At 46.6% G+C, this 24412-nt stretch overlaps 1 protein-coding gene across 5 annotated transcripts; it reads left to right on the top strand.

Moving 5' to 3' along the window:
• The first annotated feature begins 1611 nt into the window (after positions 1 to 1611).
• On the top strand, positions 1612 to 24412 carry LOC129380661 (uncharacterized). Of its 5 annotated transcripts, none has more exons than XM_072284860.1 (2): positions 12280 to 12765; positions 16908 to 18483. In XM_072284860.1, exon 2 carries the CDS (start codon positions 17379 to 17381, stop codon positions 18180 to 18182), a length of 804 nt encoding a protein of 267 aa, XP_072140961.1. In that variant the 5' UTR covers positions 12280 to 12765; positions 16908 to 17378; the 3' UTR covers positions 18183 to 18483. The 5 variants fall into 4 exon arrangements, 3 of the variants coding, with proteins under 3 accessions (XP_054918327.2, XP_072140961.1, XP_072140962.1); XR_011890518.1 differs by lacking the exons at positions 12280 to 12765; positions 16908 to 18483 and adding exons at positions 1612 to 2018; positions 23215 to 24412; XR_008608846.2 differs by lacking the exons at positions 12280 to 12765; positions 16908 to 18483 and adding exons at positions 1612 to 2018; positions 8445 to 8589.

The following is a 24412-nucleotide window of genomic DNA, read 5'->3' on the forward strand; positions in this document are numbered from 1 at the left end:
AACATCAGTCAGAACATTGTCCCTTCAGACACAGCGATCACCAAGCTGCGTCCGCGCCCACTGCCTCACCGCGCGGGCAGCCAGCGGCGGGGTGTATAAACCAACTCGACCGCACTCCGCAATGCCGACATGTCTAGGGGACAAACGAATACAACGCGCTCTAAGAAACCTCCTCCGTAGTGCCTAGGCTGAGTCATATATTAAAGGAGCAAAAGCCCCTAGATTTTCTCTCTCGTGCCCGCTCTTCCTCGCGCCTGCGCAGAAACGTCGAGCTCCGTCAAAAGTGCCACGCCCCGCTGTACCTACTCGCAATTCTAAAAACGCCGCCGGTCCCGCCAGTACGGAGAACGCTGGGCGCTTCCGAAAGCGCCCAGCATTGGTGTGGTATGGTATAGTATTCCTTATGCGATGACGTACACCATCCCTCGCACTCTTCGTCGTTTTCGGCAGTGGCAGGACAGTGGGGCTAGTTTCGGTATTGGCAATAAAGCGTCGCCATTATACACTCTTAAAACGGTTGCACCCTTTGGGGTGTATATTTGTCCCACAACGATAATCGTCATCTGCCTTGCTTGCGTTTCCTTTCTTGAAACTCGGCGCTCGCTACTTTCCTGTCGAGAATGCTGCATCACACTGATAACGCGCATGCCGTTCGTGACTGGGAAGTACCGGGCTCGCAGCGTTAAAGAACGGAAACGCGGGCAAGACAGATGACGATTATCGTTGTGGGACAAGATACGCCCCAAAGGGTGTAAATTTTTCTAAGAGTACACTCTTAAAAAGGTTTACACCCTTTGGGGCGTATCTTGTCCCACAACCATAATCGTCATCCGTGTTGCCCGCGTTTCCTTTATTTAACGCTGCGAGTCCGGCACTTTCCAGTCACGAACGGCATGCGCGTTATCAGTGTGACGCAGCATTCTCGACAGGAAAGTAGCGAGCGCTGAGTTTTCAGGAAAGGAAACACAAGCAAGGCAGATGACGATTATTGTTGTGGGACAAATATACACCCCAAATGGTGCAGCCGTTTTAACACTCTTAGAAAAATTTACACCCTTTGGGGCGTATCTTGTCCCACAACAATAATCGTCATCTGTCTTGCCCGCGTTTCCTTTCTTTAACGCTGCGAGCCCGGTACTTCCCAGTCACGAACGGCATGCGCGTTATCAGTGTGACGCAGCATTCTCGACAGGAAAGTAGCGAGCGCCGAGTTTCAAGAAAGGAAACGCAAGCAAGGCAGATGACGATTATTGTTGTGGGACAAATATACACCCCAAAGGGTGCAACCGTTTTAAGAGTGAAGAGTGTATACTGGCAGCCAAAGGAAAATTCCGTAACTTACACTCTTAGAAATATTTACACCCTTTGGGGCTTATCTTGTCCCACAACAATAATCGTCATCTGTCTTGCCCGAGTATCTTTTCTTGAAAGCTCGGCGCTCGCTACTTTCCTTTCGAGAAGCTGCGTCACACTGATAACGCGCATGCCGTTCGTGACTGGGAAGTTCCGGGCTCGCAGCGTTAAAGAAAGGAAACGCGGGCAAGACAGATGACGATTATTGTTGTGGGACAAGATACGCCCCAAAGGGTGTAAATATTTCTAAGAGTGTATACATATGTGGCTTTATCTTTTCGACCTACATAATAAAAAAGTGACGCTGTTATGTGTAGAAATAAAATGTGTTCTCGGCTATATTATTTTTATTTTTTTTGCCGTCGTATATCTTGATTTAGACGCTTCAATTGTTGCAGCACAGGGTGGCGCTTTCGGTCTTATCGCATTTCTCTATGCTTATCGCTTCGGTTGCCGTTTTGTTCGTCTGCTCCTGCCGCTTTCTATGCACGTGTACGCTTTTTCGTATGCTCTGCAGTTAAACATTTCGCTTCTGTGCCCGCGAACGTTCCGGCAATGTTGGAAAAACTGAGAAAAGGACACAAGGCGTGCTGCGCGGCTGTGCGGTGTGGCAGCTCGGGGGGCAACGCAAGGACGCAATTTTTCCGTTTCCCCGTGGACGAGAGGTAAGCGCACTTTTTCTGCAGTCGTTAAGAAGAAACAAGCGCTATCCTTATCGAAACAGCTTCCGGACGAAACGAAAGTTCTTCCACGGTTGATCTTTAGCGAACATCTTTTTGGTGTGGCGCGCGGCGCGTCTTTCTGCGGTGTTGCTAGAAGCTAAACCTACTTGTTAACAGTTGCTCATGAGTCGATTGACGCTAGCTGATGCGCAGACAGAAATTTTGCTTCGGCTTATGTTAGCGGTTGCTCTTCATTTTTTTCGGCGAGTAGAAAACATGCAATTTATATATTCCGAAGGTATTTGAACGGTTGCTGCACAAACTCGTTACTCTGGAGAGCATTGCGGCCTCTGCTCGGACCACTTCACAAAGAAGGACTATGCATGGACCCTGCCAAAACAAGACTTGTAGTCTGTTATGTCGACAGTTGGAGCGGCAGAGCAGTCCCTGACCGATGAAGGTAAAGAAAAGCTGTTAGTGCTTGCAAATATATGTGCTCCTGTAGTTCATTATTTTCGTACAGAAACCAAGTGCCAAGGCACGGCGCAAGTGCCGTGAGCACGGACAGCTCCGTCTTTTCCGCTTCGTCTGATACGGCGCCGGATGTCATGTTACGTTACGCAGCGAAATTTGTTCCGCGTGCGCCTAGAAACCGCGTTCTTGTCCGTTTCTCTTTATCTCTTGCTCATCTGCGGTGCGCGATGTTCCAGATTATAGGCTATACTAAAAATCCCAACAGTTTTCCCTGACAATGAGCGAATTTCCGTTCGTAAAAAGTCGCGCCGCGCTTAGCGCTACAGCATAGGATAAGGCGAAGCCAGTTGAAGCGGGCTGCCTGCAACAGAAATTTGCAGCTTCACGCGAAAGGCGAAGCATCGATTGCGATAGCAAATTAGTGGACAGCTATAAGAAGTAAGGATTGTAGTTTTATCGGTCGTATAACCTTGTAAACGTAGGTACACTAACTAAATGAACAAGCATGGTGTCACACGCGCGCAAGCAAACGTGAACACATCTGACTCGAAGACCGCGGTAACTCGCTGTTAAACTTTTTCTACAGCGCAAAGGACAAGGACGAGACTAGTGCACGTACACAGCGCTGTGTATGTGCACGCGTCTCGTCCTTGTCCTTTGCGCTTGGCGCTACAGCATAGGATAAGGCGAAGCCAGTTGAAGCGGGCTGCCTGCAACAGAAAGTTGCAGTTTCACGCGAAAGGCGAAGCATCGATTGCGATAGCAAATTAGTGGACAGCTATAAGAAGTAAGGATTGTAGTTTTATCGGTGCAGCCAGAGCAAACTGCAGCCTCGGTCACGTGCTACCCAAACGGTCCACTGATTTTGACTTTGGCCATGGGCAGACACAAGCTGTGTTCTTCTACAACCTGTTTGATCGATGCTACTTCTCCAGTGAAGTCATCTACCGTCACGTAAGACGAATGGACAATGTCCATAGTGGCGGCACTATCTCGCAGCACCCTGCATGGTTTGCCATTAACTTGCAGGTCATGAATATATGGGCTTAAAGGTTCCATATTCTCGTCTTTTTCATCCACGCAGGAGAAAACTACGCTAGGCTTCCCGCAGTTTACAGCGATATGTTCTAGTTTGTGGCATTTATAGCAGCGGATTGGTCTAAAAGATTCGAACTTTCTTTTCTGCTTTCTTTTTGTCCGGTTTCCCCCGTTTGCTTTCTCCTCTCTCTTTTCTGAGGGCTTTTCCTCCACGTCTACAGGCTCCGGTCGTCTAATCTGCGAACCCTTTTCGAACGGAAATGGTTTCCGCGGTCCATTTCGACGATCCCTATTTCCGTCCTCGGCGTTCAGCTTTCTACGCGTTTCGTACTCTTCGGCTAATTCAGCCGCCCTTTCCACAGTGTTTACTTTTCCTCTGCCTTGCACCCACAGCTTCACAGCTTAGGGGATGGTTTTGTAAAACTGCTCTAGACACATGCATTCAATGATCCTACGCTTCCGCGCTTTTCAGCCGCTCGATTAGGTTGGCCTTTGAGCCGTATGCAAACTCCAAATACCCCTCGCTATCCTTCTTGCCTGTGCTTCTAAACCTTTGCCGAAAAGCTTCGGCTGAAAGGTGGTATTGCTTCAGAAGACTAGCCTTAACTTTCGCATAATCATATGCATCCTGCGCACTGATTCTGCGATTACTTCCGCAGCCTCACACGGCAACATAGACAGCAACCGCTTTGACCATGTACTCTGACCGAAGCTCATCTTCTCGCAAATCCTTTCAAAATTTGCGAGGAACAAGCCTATGTCGTTTGCGAGCTCAAATGGCGTTAACAGCCTGTCCATGCGGTATGATTCTGCCTCACTTGATCGTCCCAGAGCCTCTTCACTTCCTTGAGACAACTCCAAACGTTTGCTTTCAAGTTCAAGTTGCATTTTAACGCGACAGCGTTAAGGAGCTGGTGTCGCAGAAAAGCCGGTGTCGTCGGCGGCGTTGGCCGCGAGCGAAAAATTCCGGAAGGCAATTCATAAATAAAAACAACTTGCAAGATGTGCTGGGTGGGAATCGAACCAGGGTCTCCGGAGTGTGAGACGGAGCCGCTGCCACTCAGCCTTGAGTTCGATGGTTCAAAGCGTGACAAAAGCGCCTCTAGTGAATGCGGTGTTGCCTTAGAAACGTGCCGTAGAATGTTATACTGCGGTGTATATCGGTAATTAGAGCATGTAAATTACAGAAGTCGCAGTTAAACGAGTAGCGAAGTACGTTTTCGCTACATTTCTTCTGCGCTTGGCGCACACGCAGAGCCATCTTGCGGCAAACACAGAAGACCCCCTCATCGCAATGTACTGCGCAGGCCCGACAGGTGGCGCGCCACTCGCCCGCTTCTCCCCTTCGACTCGTTTGAGCGCATTGGGGCCGTGCGGGGACCGGTGCGAGGATGCCCCAAAGTTGTGCTGTGGACTTGGAAGTGTTGTATATGAAAACTGTCTTTGTGTGACTCAAGAGCATGCCGAGCGAAGGAGTGGCCGGTGCGAACGGGGTGCGATAACTCTGTCGCGTTCCTCTCTTGAAGGCGAAGCTTAAGCGTCCTCCAATTTTTCTTCCCCTTTTTGTTTGACTTGCAACTGTCGCAATGGTTTACCCCTGTAATGTACAATCCGGTTCTTACACACTGCGGCGCGCATTCCCGTGTTATCCCGCCACAACTGCCGCCCCGTTGTATTGAGGGCGGACGACAGCAGACGCAGCCGGCAGCAACAGCGGCAGCTGCCGGTGCAATGCCCCACTGCGCAGAAGAGGTGCGCGGTGGAATCACGTGTCCTCTCTTTCTTCTGCGCCGTACTATCGTTCATTATTTTTTTGTTCACGTTACGGACGTTAACCAGCCCCTTATACCCCCTCCCCCCTACGAGACACGCATACGGTTCATTCATACAGGTGTCGTCAGGTAAACAGCTTAACAGATGACGTAACCGTAAACACAGATGACGTAAACAGTAAACTCGACAGATGACGTTGCTTCGAACAGCTGAATGTCTTTGCAAAATCGCTTCAAATTAACCCGATAAGGATATGTGAAGTGCAGCGGGTGAAAGCAAAACGTAGTTTTAAATTAGGAAATGTTTATTCATTGAGATATATGCGGTGGCATGTATGCGGCGTGCCCGCTACACGCGTTCACTGTGATAAAATGGTGTGCGCTTGTTGCCGACGTAATCTAGCACTTATTTCTCTTACTGATTATCTCAAAAAAGCGATTGATGAAAGTAAATTTGCAGCCTCGATATTCGTTGATCTATCGAAGGCCTTCGACACAATTAATCACACATTTCTTTATGCTAAACTTGAAGCCATCGGAATAACTGGTCCGCCTCTACTTCCAATCCGCAGTTACTTACAAGATAGAAAAGAAGTCGTTAACATTTCTGGGTACTACTCTAAAGAAGCTACTACTAACATTGGTGTACCACAGGGGTCCATATTAGGCCCTCTACTTTTCCCTAAATTATATTAATGATCTGCCTAGTTGCCTCTCCACATCGAAGTGTATTCGGCACCGTGATGATACTACTATATTTAGTTCTAACAATTGTCTATCAACGCTAACATGTAAGCTAAACGAAGATCTCGTGAAAATTTCCCCATGGTGTCAACTTAACAAGCCGCAGATTAACCTTAGTAAGACCAATTTTGTCTTCTTTGCCTCACATCAGCGATCGCCTGAGCTCCTTCAATCTATTTCCATCAACAATCACCTAATCACTGCACTTGATCATTACACCTATTTAGGTGTGGAATTTGATCGTGATCTTAAATTTCACCTTCTCATACCTAATGTGAAAAAGAAAATGGCATACGGAATACGCGTTTTAATCAAACCACGTCCATATTTCTCATTTTCAACTCTCACGTTGCTTTATTATGCTTCTGTTCATTCTCATATTAACTATAACATTGAATCATAGGGAAACACTTATGACAGTCACCTAACTTTGTTGCAAGTCATTCATAATTGAGCTATTCGACTAATAACATTTTCACCTCGTAGCATTAGCGCAAATCAGCTGTTACATGCACATAATATTTTGAATGTGACTGACCTTGTTAAATATAACCTGGCCATATTTATTTTTGGGGCATCAAACAATGATACTCCAGTAACCATCATACCAAAGACATCCCTTACTAATGTAAATAATACTAGATTTGGAGGAAATATGGACTTCATTTTACCCTTCGTTCGCACCAACTATAGTACGCAGTCATTACACTTTTCAGCGTTATCTCTGTGGAGCACATTACCATTCCCTTTAAAATTGTTCAAAGCTCACAGATTTCGTACAGAACTTTAGTATTTTCTTTTAGCTTCCTCCGACTTTCCCATTTGAGTGTACTATGTGTTGTATTTTTAACTTTCACTTTGTTTCTCTATAGGTCTCTCGCATTTTTTTTACTTTTTTTTTCTTAAGCTCTTCTTGTAGTTTCACCTTTTTTTGACTAATCCAAATCCTTGTTATTGCGTAATACATTCATCTGCTGATTTTCTGTTCATTTATGCCTTGTCTCCTAAAACCTTTATTATCGTAAATTTAACATGTTGCCATTGTTGTATTAATTCTAGTCATCATGTACAGGCGGTCCCATTTCAGTTTCTAACTATGGGACCTCCTTCTGTATATGCTATCATGTAATTATACCCATTTTTTGTCTTGAATAAAACTGATTCTGATTCTGACGTTGTCCTTTAAAGCTTGCGCACATTCAGCGATTTCATCGGCATCAGCTCGTATTACGTTACCCGCCGTGGTTGCTCAGTGGCTATGGTGTTGGGCTGCTGAGCACGAGGTCGCGGGATCGAATCCCGGCCACGGCGGCCGCATTTCGATGGGGGCGAAATGCGAAAAGACCCGTTTACTTAGATTTAGGTGCCTGTTAAATAACCCCAGGTGGTCCCAATTTCCGGAGTACCCCACTACGGCGTGCCTCATAATACGAAAGTGGTTTTGGCACGTAAAACCCCATAATTTTTTTTCGTATTTCGTTGTTTGTCGCATCCCTCTGCGCTGACTGATGCAACGCCAGCCAAAGATGTTAGAAACGCCGAATGTGTGAAGGAATTCCACAACTTGACGCCGAAGCTATTCACGTTCATATGCGCCGACCTCTAATTGCGTGTGCGCTACGCCCTTCTAACCACTTCCATACAGGAGCCATGTTGCTGGCATTTAAAAGCAACGCTTACTGCGTGTTCAGTATTACACCTCATTGTGTTTGCTCTCGCACGCTCTCTGTAACCCCAAGAAATCGCAGGTGACGTCATCGATGAAATCCAGCTGTGGTTGTGTTCTTTACCCAGTCGACGTGAGCCATATTGGCGTTTTGAGCCAACCAGAGGGGCTGTGGGAAACCTGTAAGCCAACTATATCTGTCATAATGGCGCATAAGAAAATGTGGCGGAATTTGACAGTACCCAGGATGACACCCCCATCACTTCACGTGCGCTAACCCACGCCCGCTGCCTACTCGTGCCTGATAATCAGCAACGTCATGATTCACGCTACGCCATTCTATCAACGGCGGGGAGATAGGCGCCCCTCTTCCTCATTGCGTGCACTCTTCCTTTCACGCCCACGCTCTAACCTATCCGGACGCTGCTTTGCTCATTACTGTCCCCACTAGTTCCGTCAGCTAGGCTTCCTTCCTCATTTGGGCACGGCCACTCGTGGGAGGAATCGTATTAAAATACACGTATCGCTGAATCCCGATAACTTCCTGTGCAATGCTGCCACATCTAAGTAACCAAAAGCTTCCGGGTTAATGTTACCACGTGCTAATTCACGTTGGTTACTTTTACACATTTAAATGTGCGATTTCGACTAAATTACCTTCTACAGATTGAACTACATTTGCTAAACGTGTTTTTATTCTCCGGCTCTCCGCTGCCGCCTTACTTTCCGTCGTAGGGAATGTGTGGAGCTGTCGGAGAGTCCGTCCACGTACGACAGCAAGGACGACCTGTTTACGCTGACCAAGGGCCTGCGGATAGCTTCGAGTGTCGCAGCCGCGAGCTGTGCCGGCGGGGACCTCGCAAGGACCGAGTGGTTTCGCACCGCATGTCCGCACCGCTTGTCCGCACCGCTTGTCCGCACCGCTTGTCCGCACCGCTTGTCCGCACCGCTTGTCCGCACCGCATGTCCGCACCGCATGTCCGCACCGCATGTCCGAGGCGCAGTTCTTCTACGCCCATTACGCCTACTTTCGATCCAGTGGAGACGACAGCCGTGGTTCGGTGAACGGGGCTACCAGGCACAGCGTAGACTTCTCCGTCGTGTTCAAATGCCAGCCGTTGAGCAACGTCGGGAATGGGAGCGGCTGCTCCGACTTTGCCATGACGCGCGGCACTTTCTGACATCCAAGTGCCGCTGGTATCTTTTTTTTTTTTGTCAGCATCGTTGTCAAGAATGGCACGAGCCGCTTCTTCTAGCTGCCACCGTGTAACATTACAAACTTGATCATATATTTTGAGCCACTGAAACTTTAGAACATGTTTTACTTTTATGCGGTTGCGCTCAAGTCAGGGAATGCATTTCGTGAGGACTTGAACTTCTACAATCATTCGAAGATTATTCGACTTCAACTCGTTCAGCCGCTCAGCCAAGTGATCTAACTTCTTTCAGCACTCATTAATTTTGGGTGCTACGGGCTCCAATAATCTTTTGTCTTGCCGTGGTTGTTTTGCAATAGGACATTTTGCGACGTTTAGGCTGCTAGTGCCACGTTTGTGTGCTGTTTGCTTTAATGTTTCTGCAAACATCCGAGAAAGCTTCAAGTATCTCCGATTTACACTCATTTCTGGTATTCACCGTTTTTTGTGTTTGTTTCTTGTCCTCTGTGTTCGACTCTAAGCATAATTGTGCTCTTAGGTAGTTACTATCCATGGGAATTCCAACAGCAAAAAAATATAGTATTTAAGGTCACAAACCAACGACATGGCAACCGCCTGCAAAAGAACAAGAATGACGACAACGTCATGCGGCAATGACGACGACACGGCTACAATGATGACAACACAGCGATATTCACAGTGTACGTTGACGCGAGGTTGTCGCGCCTTTAAACTGTCTGAGCTTCACGTTTAGTCTAATTACAACTTGACACCGAATCGTGCACTTGATATCAACAATGCACTGAGGCAGGGTGCCCTTTGTCCCCACTGCTGTTTATGATGTACATGGTGAGGATGGACAGGTCGCTAGAAGTAAGTATTGACGGGTTTAATCTCTCATACAAACAGGCGGGTACAGTAGTAGAGCAGCAGCTTCCCGATTTATTTTATGCTGACGACATTCTCTTGCTAGCTAACAAGCAAAGTGATTTGCAACGTCTGGGTAATATCTGTGGACCGGAAGGCGAGAATCCAGGTTTGAAATTCCGTGTTAGAAAATCAGGTGTTATGGTATTCAATGAAAACAGTGAACAGACAGTGGCAATACAGGGCCAGTAAATGCTTCAGGTAAAAGAAGATAGATACCTTGGTATATGGATAAAAGAAGACAATAGGTATGTGGAAACACATAAAACTACAATAAAAAGGGAATAGAAATACAGCGATAATAAAGCACGGAGTGCTATGGGGGTACTATAGGTACGAGGTGCTCCGGGATATGTAGAAACGTGTAATGGTTACAGGACATACTTTTCGAAATGCGGTTGTTTGCTTGAAATCGGGGATAGAATCAGGACTCGATGGAAACCAAAGATCAGTAAAACACCTCGCATTGGGCGCTCATGGGAAGAATACAAATGAAGCTGTGCATGGTGACATGGGCTGCACAAATTTTGAAGTGACGGAAGCTCACAGTAAAAGTGATTATGAAGAACGACTGAGGAATATAGAAGAAAGTAAATGAGCTTGAAGAGTGTTGAGGTATTTGTACTGGAAAGAACATTGATTCACAGCGGAGGAAAAGAACTAGGAAGCTTACCAACAAATATGCGGCCTGTGGGGTGAGCAAAATAGCAACAAAGAAAGTCAAGCGAAAGTCAGAGACGCTGAAGTAATCACATGGGTGGCGTCAACGGAAAAGAAACCTGCCATGAGTAAATAGCCAAGAGAAAGAAAACGAAACCAAGAAAGAAACAATTTGTGATGACTCAAAGGGAAGCTCATTACTTTGCGAAGCGAGATCAGGATGCCTTAGGACATGCGCCTATAAAGGGAGATATAATAAGGAAGAAGAAGCATGTGCTTGCTGTGGTAAAGCTAGGGAAACTATGGAGCATGTTGTATTAGAAGGTGAAGGTATCTGCCCAGAGGTCGATTTAGGCACCATTGGCCCCCTTGAAGCCCTTGGGTTCAGCGAGAGCAGGGGAAAAGTAAACATGTCCGCAACAGAGATTAGTAAGAGGCGATTGGAAGATTGGTACAAGAAAAGTAGGGAAACGACAAAAGACGGAGACGTACAAAAAGAAAGTTCAGAATAGGGGGTCAAAAATTTGTTTATGGAAATTGATCGTGTTTTCTTCTCTTTTTTTTCTTTTTTAACCTAGGTAGGACATTACGCAGTATAACAGCAAGAGCTTGGTGGCGCAACCCACCGCCCCGTTCCAAAGGGGACGCTCATAACAATCATCCATCCAGTAGTGGCGCGGCTAGCACTCCCGCTACGAGGCTATCAAAAATCTGGTCTGTATTCAGAGAAAAATCCAGGGCACAGGTTAGGTTCCCCATGGCAGCAGAAGTGGTTTTAGGAATCTTCTTTTCTCCTGTTTTTCATTGGAGATCGGGGAAGAGTGGCACGTGACCCATAACAGAAGTTGGTGTGAAAGAAATTCATTGAAGATTGGCACATACCAAGCTCCACCCATTAAACAGTGAACTACACTGTGACCGCAGTTGGCGTGAAAGATGTTAGCGCAGCGCAAATATGCAGACAGAGAGGCAGCCCGCAAACTGATGAAGTTGCGCAAAGAATGCTAATCACATTAAAGTCAAAGGCACAAGTATTGGAAATTGTCAATCTCGACTAATAAATATTCTCATAAGTTCTCTAAAATATTTCGACATTCAAGGCCCTTTGTTCGGCGTCAGCCATTGGAAACTTAAACGGGCATTTATGAATACCGCTGCGACACAAGAATTACATGCTTCTTTTCTGAAATAAGATTTGCGTCGTAATTATTGCAATTATTTTATACTCCCAATTTACAGTCTGTTTGGAAATATAGTCAATTTTTATGGGGATAGGAGACATATCGACACTCCTGGTTCATTTCTGTCATCAGCGCCGCCGACTCCGAGGTGTCCACAATGAAATACAAGAACGATAACATCGTCCCCGACGATCGCGTCTCAACCTCGCGCACGCAAGGGAGGAGGAAAGCGAGGAGGAAAATTGCTGTCTTATATCTCTTCGCTGCTGCTTGCGCACTTCCTCACTTCAGCGCTCTGACAGCGAGTTTCCGCCGTGATCGAGTGAGATGTGTTCATGTCTATCTGTGCGCGTTTGACACCTTGCTTTTTATTTTAGTTAGGTAAGCGAATGTTTACAAGTCAATACAGCCAATAAAACTACTATCCTTACTTAGTTTAGCTGCCTGTTAATTTACTATCGCACTTGATGCTTCTCCTTTCCGGCGAAACTCCAAAATTCTTGTTTGTTTGTTTGTACAAGGATACTCAGGTTCTAGTACGATTCCTTCCATAGCATGTCTTACCTTCTTTAAGTTTACCTCCCTCCTCCTTTTAACCGCCGGCTTCTTGGTTAGTACCCCATATCTGGTTTCAGGAACAAGAGAGGAGACTAGCAAAAAGAAACACGCAGCTCGATCGCTATTCCCCAGTATGTCGACATGAGTATGCGTCATAGATGTTGATGGTGCAGAAGTAGAAGACGAAGAGAAAGAAGTGCAATTATGGCCCGGAGCGAAGTAGCGCAGTCGCCACTTGAACAGCGCCCGGGGGCCGTCTCTGGTGCGATCTCTCCAACGCCGGCGCCCCGAAGTAAACGCACGCTTATAGCCGGCGCCACCTTCGGCGTCTCCTGCGCCCTCTCCATCTCCGTGGCCATCTTCTTCATTATCTGGCTCTCGGTCCGGCTGACCGCCATGCGGCGCAATGACACCGTCCTCCGGGAGACGCCGTTCTGCTGCCCCCGCGAGGCGGCCGAACTGTTCGCCGTCATCGACAACCAGGCGGCGCCCTGCGAGGACTTCTTCGCGTACGTCTGCAGGAACGCCGTCGACCGAGTCTTAACACAGCGGAACGTTGAGCACGACATTTTGGTAAGTGTCGTTGAGCAGCAGAGGGCAGTGTTACTAAGGCTGCCAAGTTCAAAGGGGGATGCACGTTGCAGTCTGGCGACCCTTCAGACCTTAAACATTGGTCGACAACAATGAGAACTATAATTTTAGCGATCGATGAAAAGCGCCCAGATTAACGTAGTCAAGTACAGAGTACTAAAGCCTCGCTATTGAGAGTCTTATCGGCTGTTGTTCTCCAAAATCTGGCTGCTGTATTGCGCCTGTTGCTGAGGGCGCATGGTACAAAAGTGGCCGCAGTGACATAGACGTGACATTTATTCCCGTATTACCAAGCTTACTGATTGAACTTATGAAACATCTAGTGAAGGTCCCACGGTCCAATCTCGCATCGGTGCTCACTCCCTATTCATTGTGTCCCCACCATATTCATGGGTGGCGCGCGCGAATGAACATTTCGCTGTCGTATTGCCTGCATGGTTTCACGGCATTTCTGGAAACTACCTGTCGAACAAGGACAGCGCCGTAGCCTAGCAACCGTCAAATTTCTGCATCAAATCAAACGCTTTTAAGCCTCATAACTCCCGATGAGCACAGAGCCGACTTTAGACGAGTCGTATCTCTCAAACGTGACCACTACCACTACCGAGGTATGCGTCGCTGAGCGCGTCGCAAGCGGATAAACTTAGCTCCGATTGCGCCATGCGTGACACTCCAACCGCATCTGTGTGCATGCGACCCACGCATGACGCTTTCTTCCACGACACAACGGTATCAAAGCAAGGCACGATATCTTTATGGCGTCTTTTCGTTACATAGCGTTTTAGCAAGTGACCCCCTACGCTGACTGAACTGAAAGAGTGCGCAATTTTTTGAATTTTTAAGAAAAGTTTTATGTTGAATTTCGTCCTCGGCCGTCTCAGGAGGTGAACTGGAAGCGCTGCGGAAGAAACAAGAGTGTCACTCGATGATCGTGTCACTAAAGAACCTCAGGTCCTCCAGACATTCGAAGGAATAATAGCGACAGCAGTTGCGGCTTCCCGGGGACCCGCTGCCATAACTATTTGTTTCCTTTACTTGCATTTTTTATTTCGTTTTTCCTTCGTGCTATATAAATCTGCATAATAATATCTAAACCGCGCAGAAGATATCGTGTAGTATACAATCGCGCAGCACGAAGGGCAACAACCATAGCGTGAGTACGCAGGCTATGCGACGTGGTTGAAAGTGCGTCATGTCGAGGACTGTTTGGTAATATGGTGGAAACAATGTGCCAGAGGAAGACTCGATGATACGATCAATCGAGAAACGGAGGCCCAAATAGCATAGCAGCATGAGAGAATCATTAGTGGGAGGCTGTGGATTTAATTCTTCAAGCTGTGTTTCATTACACTAACGTTGTTGCCTTCCACCCCAATCGGAGCTTCAGATTCATGGCCGGGAGCCAGGCCCAGGAACTCGTGCTTAATAGCAGAAAGATGTAACCATAGGGCCGACAAAAGTACGTTACAAGAGTTAGAACGTGCCATCACCATGTTTACTTCTAATCGGATAAACTAGCCCACTCTTCCACTCTTACTGTATGAATATTCCACAAGAGGATAAGTTGTTTGCAAATAATTGGTGGCACTTACAACGCTTTTCGATGAAATCTACGCAAGGTATGCCACGGGGATGACTTTCTCGAGCTGCTTATTGTAGACGATCTGTGCAGTAAGTATAACTTTTGCTCGCTTCATTTTGTAGCGACTAATCACCGCAATAAGCACATTATTTACAGCTTTCGTTATTTTTTACTATTGACTCGCGCGTATAGAGCAGTTACAGACTTGAAGCTGTTCAAATGTTTAAAAAGTGTCCCAGGTGTCTAGCTATATCGCCTAAGATGCGAAGGAGAAAGCCTTGTAAAGTCTTCTGTAATTCACCTCAATCCACCTTAACCAAGCATAATCCACCGTAATTCACCTTACTCTACTCTAATCTACTTTTTCATCATCATCGGCCTATTTTATGTCCACTGCAGGACGAAGGCCTCTCCCTGCGATCTCGAATTACCCCTGTCCTGTACCTACCCATTCCAACTAGCACCCGCGAATGTCCTAATTACATCGCACCACCTAGTCTTCTGCCGTCCTCGACTGCGCTTCCCTTCTCTTGGCACCCATTCTGTAACCCTAACAGTTCAACGGTTATCTTCCAGTCTTCAGAATACTCTTAGGGTTTTAATAAACCGCAGAGCAGCGGGCTCTCGGAGAGCGCGTCCGTCGTGGTCGGCTCGCGAGCAGCGAAGCCCCGCGGTCTTCTTTGTTCTTTTGGGCTCGACCCACGACCTACATGTGGCAGTATCCTACTATGCCAACTAAAAGCCAATAAAACACTCGCTCTGGTGGTTTAGTGGCTTTGGCTTTCCACTGCTAAGCCAGAGGTCGCGGAATCGAATCCCGGTCGCGGCGGTCGCATTTCGACGGGGGCGAAATGCAGGAACAACGTGTGCTGTGAATTAGGTGCACCTACCTCAGCTGGTCACATTTATTCCAGAGTCTCCCACTACGGCGTTCGTCATAATCAGATTGCTGTTTTGACCAGTAAAGCCCCAGAATTAAATTTTGAAAAAATCAGCTGTGCTACTACGGTCGCCGGCTCTGGTAAACCAGTCAGAAAAGCCAGTTTGCAGGCGTGCTAAATCTCTATGGAAACACTGTAAGCACCTAAGGATTTGGCAGAGTACCACAAACTGGAACGTAACTCAAGGCATGCTAATTACACGTAATACACATAATTAGTGATTAGAGGTGGGACATTCACAGCGATATTTTAAGGGAAGTCTAGAGGAACACGTGGACCCGGGCATGTCATGAGATGTTATAGGATAGATAACCAGTGATTTGTTATGGTAGCGGAAAGGGTGCCACGGCAAGTGAAGCGACACAAAAAAGAGCAAATTGGGAAGATCCTTATCGTAGTGTGCGCTTTTGAGGGCGACGATGCAATAGGCGTGAATAGTGTTGTAATGTAGAATCAACTCTAAACCTGTACAGTTTCTTATAGCGCCATACCTTCTTTTTTTTCTTAGGCATCCTGCGGAAATGTTTGTCAACCGCCGTCGATAAAATAGTTATGGCACCTGATTCTAATCACGTTGCCAGCGCGACGTTTAGGCTGCACTAAAAACAAGTTGGTTCTGAACAATTTTGTAAAGAATTAAATAGTTAGGGAGCCTTTTTTTTGTTCCTTCGAACTTTGTCTTGTCTAATCATGTTATGAGGGGAACAAATTTTTAAAGATAGAAATTACATCGTGATATGTTCAAAAAGATAGTCTGCATAAAATCAACTACCATTATTTTGACGCTCACATGTAACTGTGAGCAGTGCCCCCACTTTCCTCGTAATAGCGATTTTATATTCGTTCTAAAGCACGATGTATGAGAAGCACATTTATCCTGCAAAATTTGTAACTAGGCCATCTTCAATGTGGTCTTAAGAATGAGGTTGATCACAACTGCTCTCTTTCTCTTGGCTAACGTAACACCTAGCCTTGAATACATCGCAGTAGTTAAGCTATGGAAGTCTTGTATATATATGTAAAGCTGTTTGAGCCACTTCACAAATTGATATCTTATCGTAGAAACTGAGGTATAGCTTGTTAGTTTACTCGATCCAAAGAACTCCAGTCTCGGGAAACACTACGCATTAGTTCTTAACTATTGCCATTTTTTTCGAAACAGGTTTATGTTTCTTAATTAACTAGCACGAAAAATCCTACAAGTGGGTGCACATAGAGTACTATCTAGTTACCTGGTGCATGGTACCAAATGCATCATCCTCACTAGCTTAATTATTGTCGACGACAAAATAAAGAGCTTGAGTCTGAGCTCATCATTTACTGTTCTCCTTATAGAGGTTAAAACACCCTACAACTGCAGTGTTTTTTATTGTAAAACCGTACCAATTTTCTTGCTTCCTTTATTAGGACTTCCTTTGAATTACCGCATCTTCCACTGTAATTTACCATGTTATCACATATCCCACCCAACTTGATGTCATCCCACCATTGTATTAATCTCCACTATACAGACTATATGCTTATCCTTATTCCTCATTGAATCTCTCAAAAGTACGAGATAGCCGTTAAGGAATAATAACACCACGCCTCCCTCTTCGCAGTGGGACATCGATACGCACATCCTCACGGGCACCTCAAACTACGGTGTAAAAGCCGCTGCAGCACTTCAGGCGTTGTACAGATCATGCGTCACGGAGATATGGCAGCCAGATCTGCGACTGAGAGACACCCTGGCGGCCGTTTTTGAAATTGCCAACACCACGAAGCGCATGAGCCGCGCCCAACTTCTGCGCTTTGCCTTGTAAGTCCAGACACGGTACGATCTCCCTTTCTACTTCACTATTTACGACTACCACGGTGACATCTACTTCATAAGGAAATTGCTCCGGGTCGCGGCCTACAGACGTTTTTGCGACGACGCCTGTTATTCCACCGCCCTGTCCGCATTTAACGCGCACTTCGGCGCAAACTGCACGAAGGAGCAGATAGCTGCGTGGGAGCAGCTGTTTACTGACGACCACACTAAACAGGATGTCATCTCTTGGAACGAGCTTTCCGTGGTTTTCGGAGGCATGGAAGCGGGACAGTTCAAGGCCATATTGCGCGAGTTCTTTATCGACGTCGGCACCAAGGACTTTGCAATTCAGCAGGAGCTGTTAGCCGACATAGAGCGTCTTTGGAACGTCGCTAATCAGCCCCTGTCGCTGTGTCACGCGCTGATCGTCGTAGCACTTAGTGCCCTGAAATGGATCGTCTTCGGAGACGCAGAGTTAAACTCGCCCGCGCTGCGTAGCGCACAAGTCTGCCAGTTTCACCTCGTTGGAAAAGAGCAGTTGTGGAGGGCCACTTACGTCGCGGCCCTCACGAGCCCCGACAAGGACCGTCAACTGCGCGACATCTTCGAGGCGACACGGCGGAGCTTCGTCGGTTACCAGCCGCTTCGACAGCTCGTGGCAGCCGGAAACGACACCGCGAACTTCGAGAAACTTACTCGGAGCTTCACTCTCATGCTTCCGGGTGACCTCGTCCTGCCGGAAATGGGCGTGCCCGCGTTGAACAACAGCGGTTTCGTGCGCAACATCTTCCGCGCGACGAGCTTCGAGTACGACGCAACAGTTGAGAAGGAGCGACGAGGACTGCCTGCCCTTCCCCAGAGTTTCCTGGAATATGCGGCAGAACGAATCATGTTTGTAAACAAGAGCACTCTCTACGTCAGTGCGCCAGCGTACGCCTGGCTGAGCGCCGGTACCGCCAATCCTCTACTCGCGGATGCGCCGGTCATTGCGAGCCGCATGGCGTACTGGATGTGGAGAAACGTCCACGAATGGAGTGGCTGGTCTACAAGGACACAGGCCGTGCTTAAGTCCTTTCAGTAAGGTCCTTGCCGTTACCTAAAAATACCTAGAAACCTAAAAAGCCTAAAACCTAGAACCTAGAAATAATAATAAATTCCTGCATTTTGTCGAATTCGTATTTTACGGTTGGATCGGCTTATAGATCAAACCACACCAAATCTAATATTTAGTTACGTTACCATGATCACCACGATCACTAAATACGAGTACGCTCTTTTGTACTTACTAAAAGTATACAACACTGCGGAATTCCGCAAACTGCACAATCGCGAAACATGTTCGAGACGGGACAGTTCTTGCTTGGGTGATTGTAGCTACGGGGTTGTGGGGGTCGACGTATTTTGTTGAGTATAACGGCGGCAAGTGGGAGCCATTCATTATTTTTTTGCTTCACTGCTTTGGCCTATTGCGGCTCGGGGTACCTCCAAGCACATTGATGAGTACGTCCGGTAGGAGTAATAAAGGAAAGCAGTTTTGCTTTACAATAACTACACTGGTTACACGTAGGGACGCCCATTCTATGTAGGATCACATTAAATATCTGATTTCACATCGGGACATGTCAGCCCACCTTTACTGCACCAAAAAAGTCCGCTTTTAAGACAGTCGTCTGCCCTAGCAGACTAAACTAGGGAATCTGATTAATGTATCTCGGCCAATCATAGTCGCCGAACCGCTTGCAGTATCGAACCAATGTTGTCGCACCGTTTCGTCCTCGCATACGAGGCAACCATGTCACAATCTGGAAATCTTAAGTCGACGCTGTTCCCACAGAAGACCTCGACGTTGACCCCGTTCAATAATGAGTTGCCTTGTCTGCGTCAGGTTCGAGTAGAGGGGTTTCCGCGGTAATTAAAGTCTTCGCGTAGGACAGCAGCTCTTGTCGCCTCCAAGTGTGCTCCTTGACTTGCACGTCACAGTCTATGTCGGTCCTCGTCGTCATCTGTGCCCGCGCTGATGAAAGGACGGCCTTGTGAGAAACGTCCAAGCATTGCACATCGCCGTATTGAGATGTAAGAGGGTCCGAGCCACTTTTTGTGATTTCCAGCGCGGCGCAGGTGAAACTTGAGATCCTGTCATGATACAAAAACACAATTAAAAAAGAAACTCGACAGATGACGCTGCTTCGAGGAAATGAGTTTCGCGAAGTCACTTCAAACTAAATATAAATGCTGCGGATGAAAGCAAAATAAAGTTTTAAAGTCATCATCAACATCAGCAGTAGCAGCAGCCTATTTTATGTCCACTGCCAGGACGAAGGCCTCTGCCTGCGATCTCTAATTGCCCCTGTCCTGAGCCAACCGATGCCGACCAGCGCCCGTGGATTTGCTGATTTCATCGGCCCATCCAGTCTTCTGCCGTCCTCATCGACACTTCCTTTCTCCTGGTACCCATTCTGTCACCGTAATGGCCCTGTGGTTGTCTAACCTGTGTCATTACATGACCTGCCCAGCTCCATTTTTTTCTCCTGATGTCAATTAGAATATTGGCTATACCAGTTTTCTCTATGATCCAAGCCGCTCTCTTTCTGCCTCTTAACGTTATGTCTAGCATTCTTCATTCATCGCTCTTTGCGCTGTCCTTAAATTGTTCTCATGCTTCTTTGCTAGTCTCCGAGCCTTTGCCCCATATGTCAGCACCGGTAAAATGCACTCATTGGGTTGATGATGGTAAGCTTCCAGTCAGGAGCTGGCAATGTCTGCCGTATGCGATCCAACCCATTTTTATTCTTCTATGAATTTCCTTCTCGTGATGAGGTTTCCCTGTGAATAATTGGTCTAGGTAAACGTACTCCTTCACAGACTCTAGAGTCTGACTGGCGATCCTGAACTCTAGTTTCTTTACCCGGTTATTCATCTTTATCTTTGTCTTCTGCATATTAATCTTCAACCCCACTCTTACACTCTCTCTGTTAAGGTCTTCAAGCATCTGTCATTAAAATAATGTCATCGGCAAACCGAAGGCTGCTGAGATATTCGCCGCCGATCCTTACTCCTAAGCCTTCGTGGATTAGTAGCTTGAATACTTATTCCAAGCAAACAGTGTATTATAGCATTGGAGAGATTGTCTCTCCTTATCTGACCACTTTTTTCTAGGTATCGCCCTGCTTGTGTAGAATTAGGCTAGCTGTGCAATCTCTCGAAGATTTTTTGCAAGATGTTTACGTAAGTGGTCTGTACTCCTCGATTACGTATTGCCTCTATGACTGCTGGTACTTCTACTGAATCAAATGCCTTTTTCCTATCTTTGAGAGCCATATAGGGAGGCTGATTGTACCCTGCGGATTTCTAGATCACCTGAATAATGATATGGCTGTGATCCATTGTAGAGCATCCCTTCCTGAAGCCAGCCTGTTCCGTTGGTTGGCAAAAGTCCAGTGCATCCTTTATTCTATTGAAAGTTATTTTGATGAATATTTTATATAATACTGGGAGTAAGCTAAAGGGCCTATAATTTTTCAATTCTGTAACGTGCCCTTCTTTTGAATTACAATAATGTTTCAATTGTTCCAGCTTTCTGGGACCCTTGTAGTCGATAGACACTTCGTATAGAGCGCCGCTAGTTCTCCAAGAATAATGTCTCCTCCACCTTTGATTACATCGACTGTTAATCCATCTTCTCCTCCGTTCTTCCATGTTTTATGTCCTGCAAGGCTCTTCAGAAGTCATCACTAGTTACAGGAGTTTCTGTATCCTGTTCATTACTGTTTCGAATGGAGGTATCCTGAGTCCTCTGGATACTGTAAAGGTAAGTATAGAATGCTTCCGCTTCTTTTACTATACCTTCGAGATGGCTGATAATATTATTCTGCTTATCTTTCAGTGGATGCATCTCGGTTTGTCCTATGCCATGTTTATTTCTCACCGATTTCAGGCTGCGTCCATTCATTACGGCTTCAGTCTTTCTCACGTTACAGCTTCGAATATCCCTTATTTTCGCTTTGTTGATCAGTTTTGACAGTTCGCCGAATTCTATCCAATCTCTTGAGTTGGACACTTTCATTTTTTTGTCGTTTTTTTATTAGATCCTTCGTTGCTTGGGACAGCTTGCCTACTGGTTGCGTTGGTACCTTGCCTCCCATTTCAATCGCTCCCTCTGAAGCCAACCTAGTTATGGTTTCACTCATTAGCTCTGTCATCATAATCTCTCTGTTCTAAGGCTGCATATTTGTTTGCAAGTTCCAGCCTGAATTTGTCTGCTTTTACCTTTACTGCATCTAGGTTGACCTGTTTCTTCTTGACCCATTTAGCTCTTGCTCTCTTCAAATTGAGGTGAATCCTAGCCCTCATCAACCTATGATCACTGCACTTTACCCTACCTATCACTTCTACATCCTGCACTATGCTGGGTCAGCAGAAAGTACGAATCAATTTAACTTCTTGTTTCGCTATTAGGGTTTGTCCAGGTCCACTTTCTGTTGTTACGCTTCCTGAAAAAGGTGTTCATTATTGAATGCTTATTCCTTTCAGCGAATCCTACCAGCATCTCTCCTCTAACGTTTCAAGAATCGGCGCCATAGTTGCCAATTGCTTCTTCACCAGTCTGCTTTTCCACACTTTTTCATTACTGCAGTATAGTGAGTTTGCGCTTTTCTCATCGATAATTCAACATCTTCATAAAACTTATCTACTTGATCATCATCGTGGCCGGATGTTGGAGCGTAGGCCTGCACTACCTTTAATCTATACCTCTTATTAAGTTTGATTACGACTGCTGCTCCCCGCTCATCAATGCTGTAGAACTGGTCAATGTTGCTCGCTATCTCCTTATGGATTATGAATCCTACCCCGTATTGCTTCTTATCTGGGATACCTCTATAACAGAGGACATAGCCGTTAGTCAGCACTGTATACGCTTCACTAGCTCTTCTAATCTCGCTAAGGCCAATGATATCCCAAACAATATCTGATAGTTCCTCAAAGATTCCTGCTAAGCTGGCCTCACTGGACAGAGTTCGGCTGTTAAAGTTTGCCAGCGTCAGTTAGGAAACGTTTATTCAATGAGATATATGCGGTATCATGTGTGGGCCGGCCAGCTGCATGTGTTCACGGTGATCCAATAGTGTGGGCTTAGTTCCCGCACTGTCCCTTAAAGCCTACGCACACTCGGCGATTTCATCGGCTCCCATTTCGTCGCCTATCACGTCCCTCCGTGTCGACTGATACAACGCCAGTCGAAGCTGTTAGAAACGCCGAATGTGTGTCGGCATTCCACAGCGTTATGCCGTAACGGTGCACGTTCATACATAGCCTCCACTAACTGCGTCTACGCCGCGCCCTTCTAACCACTTACATACGGGATGCATGTTGCTGGCATTTCACATCATGGTGACCTCCGTGTGCTATATCACACCTCGTTATGTTCGCTCCCGAATATAACGAGTACGATCGATCAAGCCAGCAGTGGTGCTATTCTTTACGCAGTCCAATTCAGCCAAAGTGGCGTTTTGAGCCAACCAGAGGAGCTGTTGGAAGAGTGTGAGTCTACTAAATCTGTCACAATGACAAATAAGAAAATGTGGCAGAATTTGAGAGTGTCCAGGATAACCTTCTCATCACTTTACGTGCTTGACCCCCCCCCCCCCACTCCCCCCTATGTACAACGTGCCTCATAATCAGTGACGTCGTCAATCACGCTACGCCATCTATCAACGGCGGGAAGATAGGCTTCCCTCCTGCCTATTGCGTGCAACCTTATTCCTTTCACCATAGCGCTCAATCGACGTCAGCACACGCGCTAACCAATCCGGGAGCTGCTTTGCTCATGACTTGTCACTAGTTTCCCCTCCTACGCTTCCTTCCCCTTACTCGCGGGAGGAATCTTATTAGATACTCGTATGGCTGAATCCCGGTAACGTACGCCCTCTACAATGCTACCTCATCGAAATATCCGGAAGCTTCCGCTTTTCTGTTACCTGTACTAAATCACGTTGGTTACTTTACATAATTAAATCTGCCATTTCGACTAAGTTACCTTTTTTGAAATTGAACTGGATTTACTAAAGGTGTTTCTGTCTTCCCGCTGTTCCGTATCACCTCTATCTCCGTCGTAGGGAATGCGTGCAGCAGTCGGAGAGGCTGTCCATGTACGACAACGAGGACTACCTGTTTGCGCTGACCATGGGCCTGCGGATAGCCGCGAGTGTAGCAACCGCGAGCTATGCCGGCGGGGATCTCGCAAGGACCGAGTGGTTTCGAACGAAACTCGCCTGGAGCCTGTACCGCATGTCCGAGGCGCAGTTCTTCTACGCCCGTTACGCCTACTTTCGATGCAGCGGAGACGAGAGCCGTGGTTTGGTGAATGGGCCTACTAGGCACAGCGCCGACTTCTCAATCGCGTTCCAATGCCAGCCGATGAGCAACGTCGGGAACGAGAGCGGCTGCTCCGACTTCGCCACGACGCGCGGCACTTTCTGACATCTAAGTGTCGCTGATCTCTTGTTTGTCAGCATCGTTTTGAGGACTGGCACAAGCCGCTTCTTCTAGCTTCCACCGCGCGACGTCACAAACTTGACGATATATTTTTGAGCTACTGAAGTTTTAGAATGTTTTATTTTTTATGGTTGAGCTCAATTCAGCGAATGTCTTGCCTGACGACGCGAACTTCTATCGTCATTCGAAGATTACTCGACTGCAACTCGTTCAGCAGCTCAGACCAGTGAACTAAATTTTTTCAGTGACTCAGTAAGCTTGACCGATATGGTCTCCAATCATCTGTCGACCCTTAGCCCAAGTGCGTTGACATTAGGACATTTTGGCGACATCTAGGCCATTTGGGTCACATTTGTATACCATTTGCTTTAACGTTTTCGTAAACTTTCGAGAAAACTCGCCAATATCTCCAATTCACACTGATTTGTGTAATTCGCCGATTTTGTTGATGTTTATTACTTCCTCTCTGTGTTCGACTCTGAACAGAATTATGTTCTTGCGTAGTTACTGTCCTTGGGAATTCAGACAGCAAAAAAAGTACATAAAGTCGCAAACCAAAGCCCAACATGACGATAGCTTCCAAACAACAAAAATGACAACGTCATGACAGCAGTGACGACGCGACGACTACAATGATGACAACGAAACTTCAATGACTCAATGAGCACAGAAATAAAGACTATGCAATGGGACAAAGAACGCACACCACGGCTTCACGTATTATCGCGGCGTTCACGGATTTTGAGTGACATGGTGAGTCGTCCCTGCTGCAATTACGCGATGATGGAATACATTTATTTCGAAAAGGACAGCGCGCGA

The sequence above is a fragment of the Dermacentor andersoni genome, chromosome 10 (genome assembly GCF_023375885.2).
Source record: "Dermacentor andersoni chromosome 10, qqDerAnde1_hic_scaffold, whole genome shotgun sequence".
NCBI classification, from domain to species: Eukaryota; Metazoa; Arthropoda; class Arachnida; order Ixodida; family Ixodidae; genus Dermacentor; species Dermacentor andersoni.

What these genes read in the sequence shown, in the direction of transcription:
- LOC129380661 (XM_055062352.2), top strand. Translation starts at nt 17,379, where the DNA reads ATGGAAGCGGGACAGTTCAAGGCCATATTGCGCGAGTTCTTTATCGAC.